This window comes from Sorghum bicolor, chromosome 4 (genome assembly GCF_000003195.3).
Source record: "Sorghum bicolor cultivar BTx623 chromosome 4, Sorghum_bicolor_NCBIv3, whole genome shotgun sequence".
NCBI lineage: Eukaryota > Viridiplantae > Streptophyta > Magnoliopsida > Poales > Poaceae > Sorghum > Sorghum bicolor.
The window spans coordinates 50,714,278-50,737,443 of record NC_012873.2 but is presented as its reverse complement, the minus strand read 5'-3'; the positions used below and the strand labels follow the sequence as shown (position 1 = coordinate 50,737,443).

The 23,166-nt window shown below is 43.1% G+C and overlaps 2 protein-coding genes across 2 annotated transcripts; both read right to left on the bottom strand.

Moving 5' to 3' along the window:
* On the bottom strand, window positions 255-1,680 carry LOC8056809. Its single transcript, XM_002452135.2, has one exon. It carries the CDS (start codon window positions 1,455-1,457, stop codon window positions 519-521), a length of 939 nt encoding a protein of 312 aa, XP_002452180.1. The 5' UTR covers window positions 1,458-1,680; the 3' UTR covers window positions 255-518.
* On the bottom strand, window positions 2,313-6,611 carry LOC8056808 (probable magnesium transporter NIPA8). The gene is made up of 14 exons (XM_002452134.2): window positions 6,339-6,611; window positions 5,666-6,016; window positions 4,890-4,977; window positions 4,747-4,808; window positions 4,329-4,414; window positions 4,161-4,234; window positions 3,928-4,030; window positions 3,719-3,847; window positions 3,501-3,600; window positions 3,296-3,415; window positions 3,118-3,208; window positions 2,993-3,047; window positions 2,791-2,890; window positions 2,313-2,711 (listed from the first exon to the last, which is right to left on the bottom strand). The coding sequence occupies exons 2-14, from the start codon at window positions 5,756-5,758 to the stop codon at window positions 2,550-2,552; spliced, it is 1,263 nt and encodes a 420-aa protein (XP_002452179.2). The 5' UTR covers window positions 5,759-6,016; window positions 6,339-6,611; the 3' UTR covers window positions 2,313-2,549.

Here is a 23,166-nt window from a genome sequence, read left to right as displayed (position 1 = left end):
TTCCACTCGAATCCGTTTAGGGCCTTAAATAATCAATATATACTCGGTTTAGGATAATATGTGGGGAACTAAACTCTAATATAGATACAAGTGAATGATAAGTGAATGATAGGTGGAGTGGTAGGCTACGCGCAAAGGCAAGGTCTCAGTTCGAATTCCACCAACATCAATTGTTGTACTTTTTTTCTCTTAATGAGTTTTTTCCACTAGTTTTTCTCATCTAAGGTTATTAATAAGGCAACAGGTTCGAATCCGTTTGTGTGCAAGCAAGAACATGATTTCTAACATTTCTGAATAATCTGAGCTGCTGCTACTCTTCTCTGGTAGTCTCCACAAAAGCCTGTATTCTGTCGTCGAAGTTAAAAAAATACCAAGAAAATGGAGCCAAGAACAGTAAAGAACACACGCCGCGCGCTGGCTCCGCTAAAACGCGGAGGCGGCCGGCCGGCTAGCACGAAGAAACGGTCAATCAATTGAACTACCATGCATACACAAAACCAAAACCAAGAACGATGACTTCAGCTGTACAAACACCGATCATCCCATCTTGGCGCTGGCGGATAGCAGCTCACTGGAGCAAGGTCTACCGGTGGGTACATCGCGCTGGCCGGCAGTACCGACGGGTACAAGCTGCAGGACGACGTCTCTGGCGCCGGCGGGTACACCGCGACCGGCTCCACCTCCACTGGAGTCGCCGACGACGGTGGAGGAGGGTAGTACCGCGAGTTAGCGAGCGTGACGGCCGCAGCCCCAGCTAGTGGTAGCGGTGTATGGTAAATTGGTATCTCCTCCGTCAGCGGCCACTCTATCGCCGGGTACAGCCGCGGCGCCGCGGTCGTAGGCGGTGGCTGCGCGACGGGACTGGACACCGGCGAGGTGGGGCAGGGGGGCGCGGCGACGAGCTCGGCGTCGCCGGTCTGGTGGTGGTCGTCGTCGTCGTTTCGTTGTTGGTGGAAGGTGTAGGAGAAGGAGATGACGCCATTGGGCTGCCTGCCGTCGGGGCCCGCCAGCTGGTAGGACACGCGGCGCGTCCGCCCGTCGGCGACGAGGTCGGGGACCGGCACCGCGGCGGACGCGGCGAGCACGTCCCCGAGCACGGCCACCTCCGCCTTGAGCTCGAACCGCACCAGCAGGAGGACGTCGTCGCCTGCTCTGTTCTTGCCCGCTGCTTCCTGTTCCCGCTCCGCCGGCGGCGGCGAGGCCTCGGGCTCGGGGAGGTAGAGCCGCAGGGGCGCGTCCCACTCGGGGTTCTCGCCGCCGGCACGGTCGGTGGGCGTCTTCACGCGGTGGGGACGGCGGTTTCCGTGCGCATTCTTGGTGGCCGCCGACGACGGGGTGACCGAGACGGACGCGTAGAGGCACGGCGTGTGGAACGGCAGCGACGACCTGACGCCGCGGCACGACACCCAGGTGATGTCGATCGCCGCTGGCTGCGGTCGCCGGCGCAGACGCTCCATTGCAGCCTGCTGACTGACTGCCAGCACGAGAGATCAGCAAAGAACCGATCGAGGCCTGAACTGGGAAGAAGACGCGCTGAGCTAGCCTAGGAATGGCTCACTAGTGCGTGATGAGAATGAGATGAGACGAGGAGGCGAAACAGTAAGCTGGGAGGTTAAGAAGGTGGTGAGCAGATGCAGAGCACGATGACGCGGTGGCGGGAGACGACCGCGAGTAAAAAGTCTTTGATGAGGCAGCGAGCGACGGCCGGAACGGGACGCGTCCTTGTCATCAGCTGCCCGGCCCAACGACGAAACAGCTCCAAGGAGGTTGCGCGGCAACTTCAGCACGGCTCGCGCCTGTCAGAAAACTACGTGTTCCGGCCCTCCACAAGGACCAGGACCACCGGTGTCGATGTGTCATTACGCTTCAGGAAGAAAAATCTGGTGATCGACAGGGACAGAGTTAAGATGACGGCACCAGGCTGTTGAATTTCGATTTGTTCGTCTCCCAGTGACCACGAATCGTTGCGGGCGCAAACTGGCCAGCTGGGCAAGTAAGTATCTCCAGAGTTGTTGGAGCAGGGGAGTGGCATGATCTAGCTGTCCTAGCGGTAAACCGTTGGCGCTGCACCAGCAGCGGCCATAGATTTAGCTGCAATACATTGTCACAGTTGGGAGAACAAGATGCCCTTCTTGCCTCGTCATTACTCGAGCTTTTCCATATGAACATGCTGGAACACCCAGCCTAACCTAACCCGGTCCCAGTTGCGGTTCCTTCGCAGTACCTTCCCAGTAAGCGCAGCCTGACCGCAAAAGAAATTGCAATTCTGATAGAAGATGATCACAACACCCAGCCACTGAAACGGTTGAACAAATACGAAGCGAATTGAATCATTTGAGTTGTGTATTCTAAAACTTACACATGTATATGCAGCTGGGTATGGACAGTGTTTTGAAGGGGGGGAAACGTTGAACTATACACTGGTGTTACAGCTAACTATCATCACAACAAACAATTGCCTCTGGAAGCAACAAAAAAAACTTCACTGCCATCCGCTAGGCAACATCAAAAGTAAAGGCCTTTGCTGTGTATCTATATACCACCATCGGCTATAGATTACTCCAATCTGTGGTTCTTAAAGGGACATACTTTGAACGGTCATTTCCGATTCCTCTGAAGCCGGTTGTTCTTGATGAGACCATAGGCATGGCAAGCACCGATGAAGCGCTTATCGTGTCCTCCCCAAGTCCAAGGGACATGGAGCATGCAGACTGCAAATATGATCAAGTGAGAAAGGCAGACTTGTGACAGATCTATGGTACAATCATATCTAGAAAGAAAGCCAATGACCTTTGCCTTCAACAGTACACGTTTTGCTTTTACTTTTACAGAAGTAACAAACGAGTTGCTATCATCTGTGTCTGTCTCCTCCATCTGCATCTTTCCATTTCTGCAATGTCCAAGTTATATATCAACACACTGAATGCAATACTGAACACAAAATGCAAACAGAGCAAAACTTCAAACTTTCTACAGGTTCGTGGAATATAACCTGTCCACATCAATAATGGAGTCCTCAGTGGTGCTCGAATCACCTTTTGTATCAGCTGCCAACAATTGAACAAGAGTCAAAATCTTCTATGTGTGAAAGCACATCAAAATCAACCTTCTACCAACCTTTACTGTCATCGGGTGCTAGCAAGGAGATCCCAACGAAGACAAATGTCATGCCCAATACAAACATAATTATCCTGAGCGTATCAAATACCTGACAGCAGAAAAACAGAATCCTCAGTTTCTAATTAAGCAATGCATGATTCATTTCATTATCTGATTATCGCAAACAGGAACCTACTTGATATTCCTGAAAGTAAACAAATCCTGTACAAATAGAGAAGAAGGTCCAAGCAATTTGAAACATTGGAACAATCAGTATTGCATCAAATAATGACAGCCCTTCATTCAATCTTGCCATCTGTCACATATGGCATACAGAAGTTGAATTAGACAGACAACAGCAGCAAAGTAGCCTCAGAAACAACGCATTAGGTTAGCCATACCCAAAATCCAGCAGTACACAGAAACAAAAGAACAATTGAGTATGTGAACCAGCTATGGAACTCGTATCTGCTGCTCATAGTCAGCCTCAGCATGTTAGACCTGGACAAGAAACAGGAAGGAGGGGGGATAACACATGGTAGTCAGCAACAAATAAATCTGAAAGAATCAGCATCCTAGATGCATGGATTTTTTTTTTTTGAAATAAAATATAACCTACAATGACTTTGCAAACAAGACTGAGCAAGACCCAATAGCTCCAGATACAACAGCATAAGAAAATGGCAACATTGTTCTCCAATGTGTGCCAGCATCTTTTGAACTATTTGAAATAATAGTTTCTCCACTCCTGCAAAAAAGTTTTTAAACTGGTAAGGAAGAGCATGGCCCTGTTTCTGAAGAGATTGGGTTATACGAGCAAGGCCTCACCTGTAGAGATAGTGGTTAAATGCAACAACAAAGACCAATGACATGCAATAAAGAACAAACACCAAATTGCTGTATTTGGCGATCAGCTGCTCCGGCGTGTAAACTGACAAGATAATTTTAGTATCAGCACGAGTACATAGGAACCACGAAAAAACCAAAATTGTGCATCTCTACATTGCAAATATGCCGCAGATGCTACATATAGTAGAAATGGCAAATGGAACAGCCCATACCAGGTGATTGATGGTTGCCGAAGGATACTAAGAAGATGTTGCCAAAGACAATAAATGTTGTGGCTACCATAACTCTGGAAAGAAGAGAAAAAGCTTCATTAATCACATGATTCCATGTAGTGATTGTAATTTTCATTCCAGCTACCAGAAAGTGAGAAACATACATACTTCACTGAAATAGTCTTGTTCAACACAAAGTAGGCAAAAGCAATGTTGGACACAAACTGGATTGATCCAAGAGCTGCAAGTAGTGACTGCAATATAGCAAGTAAATAATCAATGTCCAAACCAAAAGACTAGACTAGAAATAGAAAAGAAAATATGAGTGGATGGCATTATTAGCTCTAAGTAAGAAGTAAGAAGAGATGGAAACTGTATGATTGAGAAGCTCTTTTCTTTTTATACCCCAAGAACTAATGGAAAAACACTACTCCTGTATTGCCAAAAGAACAGGGTACAGATCCAGTTCTATGAGACCTTTATTTTTTACATGTTTACACAACCATTCATGAGTTTCCCATATCATATTACATCCTACATGATAAATTAAAGTTTCTTTTGAGGTCTTGAGGACAAAGAAAAGAACCTGTGCAGCATAAGCAAATGACATGAAGTTGAGGCAGTTCCCAGCAGCAAAAAAGAGTATACCTGAATGCAGATGTAGCATTAAATTTGGCCTTGATGAAAAGACTCTAAAATTAGTACATAAATTCTAGCAGACAGGATTACCTATTCTCCAAGTCTGGAAATGCATAACAGACTTTGGAACGAATTTTTCATTTCCTTCGCTGTTGTTAATTGAGGAAAGCTTTTCTCTCTGCCAAATAAAACAAACATATTTTTTTATTCTTCTTCCCACATAAAACAACATCATATTCACACATGGGAATTCAGCAAGTGCAAGATCTCTTCAACATGAGACTGGGTGCCGGTTTCTTCTTATTTACCGCATAATTTCTCATAGTCATATGTTGGTTGTTCCTTTTTATCACAAACCACACATAAAAATAACTACAATCACATTAATTTCAAAGGATGTTAGGCACTAATGTAGACAATGCTCAAGTACCACAGCAAAGGTTAGTTACGAAGTTACCAATATTGTCCTAGGGAATCAAGCTATATTTGACGTGCCGTCCTACAGTTTGTCATCAAATGCACAATTTATTGCTTACAACACCTTCAAGTGCACTAGAAACAGCTAATTAGTCAATCAAGATAATAATCAGTCAATGCAATATTTTCTCATGATGAAGCCTATATATGAAATGACTAGGTCATCTGGTAACCAAAAAAGGGTGTTACTAGGGTTCATTTTCTTCTGCTTTCTTTTTGGTAAAAGAAACATGAATTTAGACTAAAGGTGGTTTCACCCTCAGCTGACTAAATGGGTCAAACTAGGGCACCCACATGTATGTTCACCTTGATCTTTTCACTGGAACACATATATGAAGTATATTAGAAGTAAGAACAAGGAGCACAATTCAGAAACATGTAATATCCACCTGATCATGTCCCAACTTCAGAAGGTTGGTCCCAAAGTTTATGGCAACACTCCCCACGATGTTTATCAACGCCCCTATAACCCAGTCGCCCATGAGTCAAGTGTAAAGTTATCTCCTACAAATATATGATATGCTCCTTCCACAATCCCCTTGTACAATTGCACCTTGCTCTTGTTTTGGACATAAGGACTTCAATTCATTGAGAACTTTCTCTCTTTCTCCTTCTCTTCTTTTGCGTAGGTGTATGCACCCCCACTAGTCTATCACAAACCTCTCCAAGATCCCTTTTTCTCTTCTTTGTGTAGGTGTAGTCTGTTACAAACCTCTCCAAGAACCACTGTGGAGCTCAGCCTGCAAAAAAAAAAAAAAAAAAAAAAAAAAAAAAATGCCATTTCAATCAGACACGAGCAATCGGGATGAATACCATTGGGCATTTGAAGTTCCAGGAGGCATTCAAAGAGAGGGCGCCATTTGACAAGGCATTCAAAGAGGATGTACCACCAGGGGCGGGCCCAGATAATTTTTTTTTTCGCAAAAACAATCGAAGCTCGTAGGCATAATACATGCATATACGCTTGTAATTAGACCAGATCCGAATACAAATAGCAAGCTAGGGTTTGGGGTGCTCGGATTCGCACAGCAGGAATGGGAGACCAAGGGGTGGTGGACGTACCTGGCCGGTGGTGCTCGTCGCCGGCGAAGAGCCCGGAGGAGACCTGGGCACCTGGCGTAGGGCGGCAGCGAGCGACCTCGGCCCCCAAGAACACCTGACCTGGACCTGGGCACCTGGCGTAATCGTCGGCAAGAGAGAGACGAAGGGAGGGAGGGAGAGAGGAGATCTCGGGAGGGAGGGCCGCAGAGAGATCGAGCGCGCACGCTGGGGGAACGGAACAGGGGAAGGGAAGGTAGGCTTGCTGTCTGTCTCCGGTAAGAGGAGAAAGAAAGCCAGAAGAAAAGGTAAGAGGAGGTGGTGGGCACGTCAAGATTCGTGTGCGCCGTCGGATCCCGATCTCGCGGCCCGGAAGGTCTGGGGCCAGGAAAGGGAACAGCCAGGCAGGGCAGCATGCAGCTGGTCTCACGCCCCTAAAAGGTTTCAAACAGCTAGTCAGCTACGTTGCAACAGCTTGTCGCGTGGCGACTCCAACTCTCCAAGATTTTATTATCATTTTGTTCATTTTGAAATCAAACTATCCAAGTCTACATGTAGATACACTGTCTTACTCTAACTTTTATATTAAATTATGTACAGATATCGATGATTGATAGGTAAAAAAAATCGCAACTTTTTTTTATCTTGTTTTCGTTTCTCGTGTCGTGTGCTTCTTTTGATGGAGTAGCGGTAAGGCTTTGTATATTTGCGTTGTTGGCTAGTGTAGAACTTTTGTTTTTATTTGGTAAACATTGTCTAAATAAGAAGTAAGGCTCAAAAGATTTATCTCACAAATTACAAGTAAACTGTGCAATTAGTTTTTATTTTCATCTATATTTAATGTTCCATGTATGCGACCAAAGATTCGATGTGATAGGAAATTTTGAAAAAATTTGCGAACTAAACGAGGCCTAACCGTTGCCTGCGAGTTGAAACAAAGGTCTCAGCATCGGTTGGGGGTTGGACTTTCGTTTCGCCGTCGCTGGAGCATCCTTTGCTTCATTTGCAAATTTCTGGTGCTATCTTTGAGGAACAATTAAGCTAAAGCTACCAACTTTGAGCTTGACGAACGGACGTTGGTTCAGCTTTCTACGTTGTCGTTGCCGCGCCTTTTCAGTTGTGGTTCCATATGCTTTTTCTTTCTGTCTTTTATTACTCGATGATGTTGCCATTTCTTAAGATAGCCTGTTTCGATCAAGAATATTGTCACTTGTTTCCATCATGGAAACTCATGATTCGAACACATGTGTAAGGAAAAAATTTTCATTCAAAAGAAAATGTCAAGATAAACATTTTTCTCATTGATGTTACCATTTGCGTAAAAAAAAGATGGATAATAAGATCTTAATTAGGTATGCTCTAGCTACTTTAGGATATGCTGCATATTTATTTAAATACAAATTTGTGTTGAAAAATTAATTTACATGGGTGCAATGTCGCATCAAGACTTCCTCTCTTTTCTAATTATTTTCTTCTAATAGAAATACAAGTCCATATGCCCATATCTCTCCAGTTCTTTTTTTTTTGAGATGGAGAGAGAGGGAGAGAGAGAGAGAGTTGCTCACCGTGCTTTAAGTATGTTTGATTTCTCAAGTAGTAAGAATGATAGTTAAAAAAGGAACAGAGGAACGTTACTCCTAACTCCTAGTCTGTTTTTTTTTTTCATTGACCATAAATGCCTAATGATTTTTTTATAGATTTTCAATACTAGTGGTGGAACCAATCCGCCAATGTTTAAGTTTTTTACCGGACACACGTTTGATCTCAAGATTTGCTAATATAACCTCTCAAATTAAAGGTGTCTCCAAAGATGGTATGTGCACATACATCCATATTATAAATAAATCATTATGCATATCCGTGTGTGTCTACGTTAATGTGTTTTAGAAAATCATTAGAAAAAGCCTATATCTATCTTATAATCCTAAACCCCACTAGCCATAGTATCTCGACATGCAAGTCGTTCACCTTAGCACTTCACTACCACGTGTATTTAATTATCATCATTAGTAAGTCATGCCATCCATAATCATTAATCTATAATAGTTTATTCTATCTTATATGTAGTTAGTCTAATTTCATTTTAATTCTTTTGTAAATCCCATAGCAAAGCGTGGAGTATGTTTTAGTTTACATAAGTTTTTAATTACTACCTCCTTCCTAAATAAAAAGAATATAAATCACACTTCATGAGCAGTCATCAAAGAATCTTAAATTTGACTAAGTTTATAGAAGATATTATTTATATTTAGATCTCCAATTAAGTTTGTCAATAAAAATATATTTTTTGGTTAATCTAATGATACTTATTTGCATCATAAAATCAATAATTTTGACATATATTTTGTTAAAATTAAAAATCTTTGACTCCTTAGAAAACGATAGTGAGGGCGTGTTTAGTTCCCCAAAGAATGCAAAATACCAATTACTTTAGAATAATGAAATACAAAATGCTAAAATTTTCAGGGTCATATTTAGTTTTATTCAAAATACAGAATTTATTATCCTCATCAGGGCCTTTTGAGACTTTTTGGTTTTTTTTTTGCCTCTTGAGGCTAAAATCCAAAATAGAGAATAGACACCTTTTTGCTCAAAATTTTGTATGGTGTTTAGTTCTATTATATAAAATGATAGATCTAAATCTTTTTTTTTGATAAAAAGGGAACTAAATCCACCCCTGAGTAGAATGATCGGTAAGCTCGCACTTGTGTTGTAGTAGGTGCGCGTGTCGGTGTTGGCCATCTATATGGCGTACGGACGCGTTGTCGGGTATCTTTCACCTTTCATCAAGGGTCGTTCTGGTTTACGCTTCGGATTTTTGTGGCTTCTGTGACTCGATCTACTCCGTTTCTTTAAAGCACGGCGGCGGAGAGCATGTGAGCAAGACGAGGAAGCTTCCAATCCCAGCAGGATCCACACCGAATCACCTATCGCTGCTTGGGCCCCGGCTACCGGTGACGATCGATGGTGATTCGTGGATTGACCCCGCGGCCCGCGCACGGCTTCCGAGCTAGGATGATTCTTCACTGGATCACCGATCACCACCGCTCTCAAGTTGCTGGTCAAATACTCAAACAAGCCTGGTTAACTTTCGAAAAAGAAACCAAGGCTGGTTAATTTATTATTACTACTTACCCTTAGGTCAAACAAGATGTTCTTGGTCACCTCTTTTTCCCCCTCTCGGAGCTCACCAATCATTTTATATTTTTTTTGTCTAAAAGCAACCATCCAGAAATTTGACAATCATATATATATAATAGAGAAGAACAAGCTTACAACAACAAATAAAAGAATAAACGAAACACGAAAGAAGCTATAGTAAGACAATCAACATAACAACACACTACTAAGAGCATCTCCAAGGGTTATGCATTTAGACTTTGCATTTACTAATTTGCAAAAAAAAAACTTAAAATGTGTTCCAATGGTTTTACATTTAGACTTTGCAATTTGCATAACTTGACATTAGGTCTAGACTTGACATATATGCCAAGCCCCCCAGGCTTTGCAAATCGTGATCGTCCCACACCCGCGTGACTCGGGCTGCGTTCCGTCCACCCGCGCGACTCCTCCACGCGCGAGCGCCACCAAGTTTTGCCGCGAAGCTTTGCTGCAGAGGAATAGGACGGGGCGAGGTTCAGGACGGACGAGGTTCATGATAGGTGAGGACCAAACGATGCGGTGCGAGGACCTGGACGGGGCGACGACGGCTGAGCGAGGAATGCCGCGATACGAAGGCGTGCGACGCGCGAAGAATTACCGGCGACGAAGAAAATCGCACGCCAAGAGAAAAACCTTCCAGAAAAAAAAGTGTGGGCCCAAAATTCCCTCAATGCCAAGTGAAAATGCAAAACCGTTGAAGATCACGCCTTTTTATCCTTGCCATTTTTATTTGGAACTTTACAAACTCCATCAAATACAAAACTAAAAATGCATAACCCTTAGAGATGCTCTAAAGTATCCACTAAAAGTACCAACAACAATCCCAGCATACCTCACACGCCATAGCAAGAGGCACAAGATGAAGGGGTGAGAAGGGAGGGTTTTATTAGCAATGCAACCAAGAAAGAGAATGACATCCACATGTCGCCAATGCTAGCTCAAGATTTGACATAAAAATTTCAATGAGAACCCCCCAAGTGGAGACGGTGGGCTCAAGGCAAAGCCTCCAACGAGGGATGTGGCGATAAAAACATCATCATTGTCAGTCTTACCAAGAAGCCAAGTAGGGCCTTTGCCCAAAAACCACCATCCAACCCCTAAAGCCCACATACTCCCACCAAGTCACGAGTCACCATTGCCATGCCAAACTGGCCATCAAATAGTTGGACAAGTTACCGAAGCAACAACCATGGCAAGTCGCTGCCAAACGGGAGTTAGCTGCCACAATGACCAAGGCAAAAGCATGCATGTCCCTTTTCAACCACATAGGCCCAAAAATGCAGACACCGTCAACATACCATCTGCACAGCCATGGTCACTGCCACAACTTAGCCCCACTAGGCAAAAGGAGCACTGTTGTTACACTAAACTAGATAGTACCATGTGGGCTAGCTGTCATAGTGAAAGGTCCAAATGGCTAGAGGGAGGGTAAATAGTCTATTTAAAAATTTCTACAAACTTCAACTAGACAAGTTGATTAGTAAAACAAAAGGCGAAGCTATTCTAGCACTAGCACAACTAAGCTATGCAAGCCACCTACACAAGTCTAGCAAGAAAGCTAAACACAAGTTACAACAAGAAAGCACAACTACAAACTTGCTACACTCCTAAACAAGAAGACTAAACTAAACAAGCTAAACAACTAGCAAGAAATACAAGTAAGTAAAGGAGTGAAGAGTGATTGTTATACCAACGTTGTAGAGTAGAGATATATCCAACCAATCACTCACAATCACAAGAGAGTCCTCGGCAAGAGATGACACAAGATTTTTTACCGAGGTTCACTTGCTTCCCGGCAAGCTAGTCCTCGTTGTGGCGATGCACCCACTTGATGGACCACGAGCTAATTGGCAATCCAAAGCCAAACCCTCAGCGGGTGCCGCACATCCACTCACAAGATGGGGATCCTCTAAGCCACGAGCAATTCACTAGAGTAGCCAACTGCGATCTCCCGCGGGAAAGGCTCAACCCCTCACAAATCACTTGGTGAGGCTCGAAACAATCTCCAATCACGAGCTCAACACCACCGCTGCTCCAAGCCGTCTAGGGCGTCGGGAAACACCCAAGAGTAATAAGAAATCTGCAACAAACTCAAGAATCAAGTGCCACTAAATGCAACTCTCAAAGCAATGCACTTGAATCTCACTCAATCTCACTAGGATTAGCAATCAAGCAAGGAGATGAGTGGAGGAAGTGTTCTCTAGCTCAATGTATGCCTCAAGTATTCAAATGTGCAAGAGTTTGCCTCCCAAAGCCGGCCACCTTCTATTTATAAGCCTCCTCAAAGAACTAGCCGTTGGCCACTTTCACTGGGCTGAAATCGGAGGCACCGGACGCTACTAAGTGAGCACCGGACGCTCGACCCCCTGCGTCCGGTGCACTGGGGTTGGCCACGTGTCCTTCTTGAATCTTGCGTGTCAGTCTGTAACGGCTACCTGTGAACCACCGGACGCTCTGCAGGTCCACACCGGATGCGTCCGGTCCTTAACGAACTAAAACTCAGAGAAGACTGCAAACTTGTAGGGTCATCGGACGTGAGCCACCGGACGCACCCTGAGCGTCCGGTGCTCACCGGACTTAAACTCAGAGAGGGTCGCCAAAACGCCCGCGCACACCGGACGCTGAGCACCGGACTCACTCCGGTGCGTCCAGTGCACTCTGCTACACCCGACAGTACACCAGACGCTAAAGGCCAGCGTCCGGTGCCTCCGCGCAGTGCGTCCGGTGAGTGTTTCTCAGCGAAAAACACTCCCGTGACTTCTCCAAATTTCCCACCGGCGCAATAGAAAATATACACTTAATTTTCTCAAAAGCGTTGAATCCCTCTCAACCCTAGGAACTCTACCTCCTTTGCAAATGTGCTAACACCAACAAGTGTCCACCACCAAAGTGCAAGTGTGTTAGCTTTTCACAAACATTTTCATCAAAGGAGTTAAGTTTGCACTTTACTAGATCTTAATGCATATGCTCAAGATATGGACCTAGTAGCACTTGATTCGAGAGATGACCGTGATTTCCCCTCTTGATAGTCGGCTATCTATCAACCCGATCAATCACTTCTCTACTCATCTTAGACCGGGAAAAGTAAAACCCTATGTTTATACCTTTTGCCTTGATCACTTTCTTCCTTGTTTATCATCATGATCTCTACATCAAGCTTCATCTCTTTGTAGTCATGTGGCCACCTTTCCATGCCACCATGCACCTTCATCACATGTGTTGCTATGCCTAACTCAAATCACTTAAACACAAGACATTAGCAACTTGGTGTCATTAATTACCAAAACCAAACTTGGGCTTTCACATAGCCACAACCATGATAAGTCGTTGCCACGTAGACTGCCTTACAAAGCTAGTCATTATGACACCAACCGTTGCTATCCCAATCTTCGCCCCATACTCTCACTAATGTTAGTTGCCACCATCTTAGGTTTGCCTTCTCCTTAGTTCAATGCCATACAAGGCCAAGATCTCCTATCATAGGTTGCCATCACTCTTAGCACGCTAGCCTGCCATCAATTATTAGCAAGACTGCCCTGAGGAGCACTGGTGCCTCACAAGGTTGGGCCAAGGTCGCCATTGCAAGTCATGCTAGCCGAGGGCAAGAATGGGCGTGACTAATTGGAGCCTGTTCGCATTTCTTAACATCATTGCAAAAAGTAGAGACAAACTTTATCCTAACAACAATGCTAAAAATGTTGGTATGTAATTAACTTGTCATTAGCAACTAGCCATATGTCTAATACCATTATTTCTAAACATGAAGTAGGTTGTCATCCCTAATCATATATGCTAAGAATAAACACAGGTTTTACATATATTAATAAGGATAGGTAGAAATAAATATATAATAAATAAAATAAGAATAATTCTACAAGCGGACAGATAATTATACCATTGTAGCATTTTACCTAGAGTATACTAGGTTGTCAATTTATATTTATACCACTAGGAAGGACTATTGTATTAAAATAGTATTGGTACTAATTATATATATTCAATGCAATAAATGTTATTACCCATATCATTACTTTAATCATAACAGGTAGAGGTCACAAGATAAATATATATATAAGGTAAAAAGCATAATCAAGCATCATTAATAAAGATAATCATCACAGCACTTTCTAGTCATAGATCTAATCTAGCCAATAAATAAACTAGGAAGTAAATATATGAAGTACTTTAACCTGTGTCAATGAATAACTTAAATTAGTGCAAGAACATCTAACAATCATCGTATTAGCACTATCCTACATCATGATCATATGTAATGGAGCATCATCTAGGGAAGGTGAGAAACAGAGTAATGTTAACGGTTCTTAAGTATCAATTTTAATTATGAAATAAACAAGGGAAAGGACCAATATACAAACAACACCTAGAATTAGGGTTTGATCTGACAGAATTCCATGAGTTTTGTTGTTTATCTATTTCTGCAGGGGGTTATCAAGAAATATGGAAGAAAGGCCCACATGTCGGGTTTACATAGAGATATTAACGTGCCGCACAATTATTCAACATCTAGAAGACTCCAGAAGCCACGGGAACGAACGGGAGGCCGATTGGGCCCGGGGGCAGGGCGCCCGCCCTCCCCCCTTGGGCGCCCGCCCACCTGTGGTGGCCAATCACGTTCAACCTCACTGATTATGCTCCACCGACCTAAAGGATCAAGGAGAACCGTTCAATCAATGTCGGTTTGATCCGACGACCCAGATTCATTTGAAAAGACTATATAAGCAAGGCCCCCTGGCCCCTAGAGGGGAGAATCCAATTATTCATTAGCATATTTTCCAGAGAGGATTCAGAGAGAGAGGTTCCTTAGGGTTCCCACCTCATAGGCCGTAGCATCCAATGTGAGAGTAGACTAGTTCTACTAGAATGAGAGAGATAGAGTGGAGGTGTAGATCGGAGGAAGCCCGGCCTGTCGGTGTCTACTCTGAGGTTGTACCTGCCGGATCAAGTCTCCTAACCCGAGGCTTGCTCCTAGAATTCTTCAGTATTTCGAATTCTAAATTCTAGTAAGTTCTTCGTTTTATTGTTCTTTGGTTTATGAGTTTACTTTGATCTCTTCGCGTAGAGTTTAGAGTAATCATCTCTAGCGTAAACGTGGTGTTTGGGCTAGGATACTCATAGATATCCCCTGACTAGCTGGACCGTGGTAGTAGCGAGGAACGTGATATTTCCGAGTTACCTTTGTAGCCCATATCCCGTTAGCAGGATCGATAGGGTTTATAGGTGCGGGTCGAACATCCTCTATGGTGTCTAGATTCTGTGAGCCTCCCTAATAGAACAGTAGATCATCCTTACCAAGGTTAGAATGAGAGTGCGATTGTAGTCTTCTATATACATCACTCACATCGAATCACATTGCTTGTAGCCTAAAGGTTAGTAGTAATAGACCGGGTTAGTCAGATGCACACTTTCTCCTAGTGGTAAAAATATAAATACGATACTCTGGATAACATCCCGGGTGAAGTGCTCACCGATATCCGTGCGCTTGCGGATTAATTCTGATTGCGTTACCAAATATCAACAAGTAACACCAAACTTCATGACCGTGCTCTGCTAGGCCTACGTACGGGGGATGGACTACAGAGGAAACCAACATAGCTGTCACCTACGTGGACTACCAAATGACCTAGCACATCAGGATGCACTCGCAGATAGGCAAGATATCTAAACACCACGTCTACATACTGCCAACCATTCACCCATGGTACCTCTAGAAAAACGCTATACGAGCAATTACATAAATTAAATAGACCCACTATGATAGATGTATAATAAAAGTAGAAAATGACTATTGCAATTAAGAACAAATGGTCTATTAATTTTTCCTTAATCATGATGAATACAATAAGAGAGAAAGACTAGAACTATACCAGACTCCACAACTCTAGACAGTCGCTTCAGATCCAGACGATGAACTAGAACTCCTCTACTTCTAATCCAACTAGAACTAGAACTGTGAACTAGAAGGCTCTTGATAAACTAGAAGACTATTGATGGCTTAATGGCTTGAGGCCTTGCTAAATGAATGAGTTCCTCTTCCCAGGGGGGCTGCCCTTTCTTTTATAGTCTGGTGGGGTAAACGTGCGCCGTTTGATCAAACCGACTTAGAACACGACCGAGATGTATCCTTGGAGGCGGAGGAGGAATCTTCCAAAAGCGGGGGTCGGAAACCCTAGGTAGGGCACCGAGCGGCCCCATGTGGGGCCGGCCGGCCCTACCCAATGGCCCCACGGGTCCCGTCTTCTCTCGTGTCTTCCAGAAGGTTCCCACGTCCCAATGGCGGTTCATTTCGTCGCGGTTAAGTTTCGTGATTTTATGCACTTTAAACCTTCCTTAATGCTTTTCTAGAATAGTCCCTAGAAAATATGAAATATCCAAAATTCATGGAAATTGTTAGTTAAAACCCTAGACTAGTGTGTATTCACGTATCTTTTCATGTCTAAAGTCTTAATAAAAGTTGGCGTTATCCACCGTCAACAGAGCCGACTGTCGTTGACTGACAAGCATTGTCGAGTGCTCAAGTTACTCCCATCACACAAAGCAGCACTGGTGCCCTAATCTATTAAGCCATCGACCAGATCTAGCCTAGGGAAGCCAAGCAATGTGAGCATCGACAAGGCATGGCTCGTCGACAGAAGTGGTGTCAGCCACCATGAGTATACCATGATGAGAGGAGAGAGGAAGGTCATCTCTAGCTCCAATGGTGACAAGACACGGGGAGGGCTTGAGGTACGTAGTGGCGGTAGAGGCTGAGATCACTCTAGCCAACCATGGGTGAAACACAAGCCCCTAGAATGTAAGTTTTTTTTATGTCTTTAATCTTTAGCTCGACTATGCATAATGTGCAATATGTGTGGATAATGAAATTAAATATCAAATTTGCGAGTTCATATCTAGAGTTTATCTAAGTTAGATCATATTGTACTATATTACCAACCATTTAAATACACCACTACTAGTAGAACTTGAAAAATTCTAGCACACATTTTTAACTCGAAAAATATGTTCAAACTTCCTTGTGTTGTGTAGAACATACTAATGTCATTTATATTCAACTAGTATGATAACCCAGGCTAACGCTATAACAACATATAACCATGCAAATCAAATAACTAAAAGGCATATATTGTTGAATATAATGGGCTTTTAGCCCATAATTATATTTGATGATTAATTCAAGGGCCCATAATAAATGCTATAATGAAAACGGTTTAGTACCGTATTGATGATTGACCATGTGTTAACTCAACTTAAATAGGTGGCCTTTGATAGCTCCTATGGAGAAGTTGAGGAAGGGAAAAGGGGTGCCACATGCGCTCGTGCGCGCGCCGCCGCCGCCGAGCCGAGCCGTGCCGTGCCGTGGCTATTGACGGTCCTTAATGCTCACATTTAACCGTCAAATAATCATGGAAAAGGACCTATATGCAATCAACACCCAAAATTAGGGTTTCATGTGACAGAATTCCACGAGTTTTGGTGTTTGTCTATTTCTGCAAGGGGTTATTAGGAAATATGGAGGAAAGGCCCGCACGTCGGGTTTACATAGAGATATTAACGTGTGCGCCAATTTTCTATCATCTAGAAGACTCCAGAAGCCACGGGAACGAACGGGATGCCGAGCGGGCCCGGGGGCAGGGCGCCCGCCCTCCTCCCTTGGGCGCCCGCTCTGCCCTGGTGACCAATCAGGGCAGGTCTCGCGGATCGTGCTCCACGGCCTTTGAGGATCAAGGAAAACCGTGCGATTAAGTTCAGTTTGATCCGACGGCCCATATTCATTTGGAGGGGCTATATAAGCAGGCCCCCTAGCCCTTGGAGGAGACAACCTCTTCTACAGAATCAAAGCTAGGGTTTCAATTATTCATCCAAGTAGAGAGGATCCCTCTAGTTCATCTAGTTCTAGTTTTAGTTCATCTAGTTCTAGTTCTAGTTGTAATCTAGAAAATAGGGAGAGAGAAGAGGAGAGCGGAGGAGGAGCCAGATCTGTCGGATCTTCCTCAACATTGTACTTTTGCAGCAACTGGTTCGTTCTTCATCGTTCTCCAAGTTCTTCAATTCATAATTCCTGAGTTCTTTAATTACTTTATTTACATTCAAGTTATTTATTGGATTCCCGCTTGCATCAAGTGCTCTAGTCTTTGCAACGTTAGAGTAGTAATTAATAGATTAGACATGGTATTTAGTCTTGCAATTACCTAGAATTGCACCCAATCCTGCGTATTGTTGTGGTAGCCCTAGGGTAGTGATAGCCCTAACGGTCGACGTATTCCACCTCGTTCAGATCGTAGGACCGTAGTCAGAGCTTCCTAGCCCCCTTCTCATCTCTTTATGTGGTTAGTGTTCTGATGTCCCGAAATAAATAATCTTTAAAGTAATTCTTGATTCTTAGATCAACTAAAGAACTCTCAGGAAACTTCCTCTCTTCCCACCAAAAATAATTATATAGTTATCCTTGGGCGATCTTAAATCTTAATTAGTACACTCACGTTCCCTGTGGAAAATCGATACTCTGGAATACTCTCGGCTGAAAGCTACATCGGTATCCGTGCGCTTGCGGATTTTTCTGTTTGCGTTTAAAATACCCAACAAGCTTTCTGGCGCCGTTGCCGGAGAACGGTAGCTATGCTAGTTTCGAACCAAGTTGTCCGTGTATCCTTTTTCTTTTCCTTTTTACCACACTCACCTTACCATTTTCACCATACCACATGGATTTCACTCCTATCTATAAATTCTTTGCTCCAAAGGGCGAGTTATTAGAGCCACCTCCATCATCACATCCAATTCTTATAGATGGCTACGACCTCGGTCCTAATCTAATAGCCATGATTTAGGAGCAACCCTTCTCTGGGCAAGTAGATGAAGATCCATACACCCACCTTAGAGAATTCGAGCAGTTGTGCTCTTGCCGATCTATTTCTGGCATGACACAAGAAATCCTTAAATGGAAATTATTTCCATTCTCCCTTTTGGGAAGAGCAAAAAAGTGGTATGCTCATTCTGTAGGAGGCGTTAATGGAAATTGGGATGAACTTCGGGACAACTTTTGTCTCGCTTTCTTCCCACTTTTTCGAAACGCTGACCTTAGAATCGAAATTCTTACATTCAAACAAAGAGAGAAGGAAACTTTAGGAGCAGCTTGGGCTAGGTTCACAAGCCTTAGCATTTCTAGTCCAAACCTTTCCCTACCTGACCATGTACTGTACTACCACTTTTATCGTGGTCTAAACAAGGAAGCTGCTCTTCACCTCGACATTGCTTCAGGAGGCTCATTCACACACAAACTCACAGATGAGGGGAGAGCTATCCTAGAGAGAATCCTTGAAAATACCCCTTACACAGGCATTTATGATGAGTTTCCTAAAGAAGAAAAAGAAGTCGAGCCTAATCCTAAACCGAGTTAGAAATTCCACCTAACCCATCTATTAATTTGGTTGTAGAGAAACCTCCTGATAAGGGAATGCAAAACCAACTAAGGGATGATGAACCACCACCTTTAGAGCATCCCTTTGAATTCGAGGAAGATCTTTTTGAAGATTATGGAAACACCTCGAATTTTCCTATCCAAACTCGACCTCTAGCAGGGACCACTCAATCTGTTCTAAGAGTAGAATCTGTTGACATAGAACACATCAAAAGCCTTTCGGCTATTCTGAGTTACGAATGGCTAACAGAAGCAGAGCTGTCTCTTGAGGTAGCTCAGATCATCACTCCTTCAACCATTCTTCTGTGCCAAATTAGAGGGTCCGCTAGGAAGGTCCACTACAATCCATATATTGGGATAAATGTTATTTCCAAGGAGTTGGCTGACACTCTTTATCCCAATGAGTCCATAACCCCATCTCAAAAACTTTTACAAAGTCCATCTGGATTAATTCTAGAAAGCCATGGGGTATTAAGGGCAGTTCCTGTTAGAATCAAGGACTCTGGAATATGTCTAGATTTTCACATTTTTGACATACCGGAGATTCCCCTCTTGATTGGCAGACCAATCATGAAACTTGTACAAGAACAACCACAACGAGGTCATCTAGACTTCAAGGTTGAGAATTCCACTATTGTTGTTCCTCTTGCTAGATCAATTAACACGATAGTGGAACCCAAACTTGAACCAGATCCTATTGGGGAGACCTTAATGCTGACTCAAGAGGAGATGGCCCAACCATTCTTTAATCATGAACACTTTGTTCAAGAAGAAGAAGAGTTGGTAGAACCCGTTGAGCTAGACAAAAATGAACAACCTTCACCTCCTTCGATAGAGTTAAAACCTCTTCCTTTTGGCCTTAGATATGTCTTTTTGCACAACAACCCAAAAACTCCAATAATTATCAGTGACAAGCTTTCTGATTATGAAACACAACAACTTGTCACTGTTATTGAAAGGCATGGATCAGCATTTGGCTACTCTCTCGAAGATCTCACAGGCATTAGTCCCATTCTCTGCACTCATCGTATCCCTATTGATCCCAATTTCACACCTTCAAGGGAACCACAACGGAGACTTAACAATGCTATGCGAGAGGTTGTTAAGAAAGAGGTCCTCAAACTCTATCATGCTGGGATTATTTATCCTGTGCCACATAGTGAGTGGGTTAGCCCTGTTCAAGTAGTGCCAAAGAAAGAAGGAATGACGGTCGTTAGGAATGAGAAGAATGAACTCATCCCTCAACAAATTGTCACTAGATGGCGTATGTGTATTGACTATCGAAAACTCAACAAAGCTACAAAGAAAGATCACTTTCCGTTACCCTTCATTGATGAAATGTTGGAATGGCTTGCAAACCACTCTTTCTTCTGTTTCCTTGATGGTTATTCTGGATATCACCAAATCCCAATCCACCCAGATGACCAAGAAAAGACTACCTTTACATGCCCGTATTGAACTTATGCATACTGACGAATGTCGTTCGGATTGTGCAATGCTCTAGCTTCTTTTCCAGCGGTGCATGATGTCTATTTTCTCGGACATGATTGAGAAGATCATGGAGGTTTTCATGGATGATTTTACCGTCTATGGCAAAACCTTCGATCATTGTTTGGAGAATTTAGATAGAGTCTTGCAGCGATGTGAGGAAAATCACTTAATCTTGAACTGGGAGAAATGTCATTTTATGGTTCAGGAAGGAATAGTGCTAGGACATAAAGTGTCCGAACGTGGTATAGATGTGGACAAAGCAAAGATTAAAGTTATTGAAAAACTTCCACCTCCCACGAATGTGAAAGGAATCCATAGCTTTTTGGGACATGCAGGGTTCTATAGACGCTTTATCAAGAACTTCTCTCAAATTGCTAGACCCCTAACTAGTCTCCTAGCTAAGGATGCACCTTTCATCTTTAGTGATGAGTGTCATGAATCTTTTCACACTCTTAAGAAAGCACTCATCTCAGCCCCGATTATTCAACCACCTGATTGGAATCTTCCTTTTGAGATCATGTGTGATGCTAGCGATTTTGCGGTTGGTGCCGTTTTAGGACAAACCAAGGATAAAAAGCATTATGCCATATCCTACGCTAGCAAAACCTTGTCTGGACCATAGCTCAATTACACTACCACTGAAAAAGAGCTTTTGGCTGTTGTCTTTGCTATAGACAAGTTTAGATCTTACTTAGTGGGGGCAATGATAATCATCTATTCAGACCATGCTACTCTCGAGTACCTCCTCACTAAGAAAGATGCTAAGCCTCGTCTAATTCGATGGATTCTTCTACTCCAAGACTTTGACATAGAAATCTAAGATAGGAAGGGAGTAGAGAATTCCGTAGCCGACCACTTGTCTAGGCTTCAATATAAGGAAACATATGATGAGCTTCCCATAAATGACTACCTAAGGGATGACACCCTGCTTAAGATAACACATGCAGATCCATGGTACGCAGACATCGTAAACTTTATAGTAAAAGGCTATGTCCCACCTGGTACAAACAAAAGGAAGTTGCTTCACGATAGTTGTTTCCACCTTTGGGATGAGCCATATCTTTTCCAAGTCTGCGCTGATGGACTCCTGCGAAGGTGTGTTCCTATGGCTGAGGCTACTCAAATTATGGAAAGATGCCATGCCTCGCCATATGGAGGACACTGTGGAGCTTTCCGAACACATGCTAAAATTTGGCAAAGTGGCTTTTTCTGGCCAACGATGTATGAAGATACAAAGGACTTTGTCAGGAGAGGCCACCGATGTCAAAAACATGGGAATATCAACTCACGAAATGAAATGTCTCTCACAAATAATCTTCAAGTAGAACTTTTCGATGTATGGGGCAATGATTTCATGGGGCCATTCCCTATGTCCAGGAACTGCGAGTATATCTTAGTAGCTATGGACTACATGTCCAAATGGGTAGAAGCCCTAACTTGTCGATCAGCTGATTCAAAACATGCCAAGAGAATGTTCGATGAAGAAATCTTTCCTCGCTTTGGTATACCATGGATAGTTATAAGCGATGGAGATTCCCACTTCATCGACAAAATCTTCCGGAAGTACCTAGCTGATCATAGAGTTCGACACAACGTCGCAACATCATACCATCCTCAGACTAGCGGTCAAGCCGAAACATCAACAAACAAATCAAAAATATTTTACAAAAGACCGTAGATGAGATGGGTAAGGGGTGGAAGGACAAACTTCTTGATGCACTTTGGGCATATAGAACTGCATTCAAAACACCCATAGGCATGTCACCTTATCAACTTGTATATGGAAAAACTTGTCATTTGCCTGTGGAAGTAGAGTTTAAGGCTCATTGGGCACTCAAGAAATGGAATATGGATCTCCACCTCGCTAGCGAGAATTGTCTGATGCAACTATCTGAGCTAGAAGAATGGAGAGAGAAAGCCTACCACAATTCAAGGATCTATAAAGAGAGAACAAAACGATGGCATGATAAGAGAATCAAGCACAAGGAGTTTAAGCCTGGAGATAAGGTTCTACTATTCAATTCAAGAGTTAATCTCTTTGGGCATGGTAAGCTACGAAGTAAGTGAGATGGACCATACAAGGTTATTGACACTTCAACTCATAGAGCCATTACCATCCAAGACGACATAGGTAACACTTTTAAGGTAAATGGTCAACGCTTGAAAATCTATCTCGAGCCACAAAACAACCTGGTAGAGGAACTTGATGTGATTGAGTTCATAGAATTCTCACATTAAGCTCTCATAAGGTCTAGACAATTACCGAACCCTTAACATGCTCCACGAGTTTTGTTGTCTATTTGGGTTGTGCAGGATTTTGAGGCTTAAGAAGAGTGAGACCGAACATGCAGGCCACAAGAGTGAACGACTATGTCAACATCCAGCTTGGGGGAGGCACCCACGTGTATCTAGATAAGTATTACTTTTCTTTCTTGGTTTTATTTACTAGTATTCGGAAATAAATAAAAAAAATGCATAACCATGAAACCAAACAAAGTTTTTCTTTTGAGTAATATACAATAGTTTTGTGTAATCCTAAGTTTTAAATAAAATAAAAAGAAAATTTGATCCAAGTCTAGGTAATTGACAAACATGATATGAGAAGGTCTGAGCTACTATTTAACTTGTTCCAAGTTTCGCTAGAGTTCTGGAGATTTTATCTTTTGAAAATTCAAAAAAAAGAGATCCTGTTTGACATAATACCTAGAGTCTTATAAGATATAAATATTGAAACTATGGGCACTTGCTTTGTTCAAGCCATTGTTA

What these genes read in the sequence shown, in the direction of transcription:
- LOC8056809 (XM_002452135.2), bottom strand. Translation starts at nt 1,457, where the DNA reads ATGGAGCGTCTGCGCCGGCGACCGCAGCCAGCGGCGATCGACATCACC.
- LOC8056808 (XM_002452134.2), bottom strand. Translation starts at nt 5,758, where the DNA reads ATGGGCGACTGGGTTATAGGGGCGTTGATAAACATCGTGGGGAGTGTT. An exon ending in TGAAGTTGGGACATGATCAG is followed by an intron (nt 4,978 to 5,665) that starts GTGGATATTACA and finishes TTTATTTGGCAG; the next exon opens with AGAGAAAAGCTTTCCTCAAT. An exon ending in AGCACCCGATGACAGTAAAG is followed by an intron (nt 3,048 to 3,117) that starts GTTGGTAGAAGG and finishes AATTGTTGGCAG; the next exon opens with CTGATACAAAAGGTGATTCG.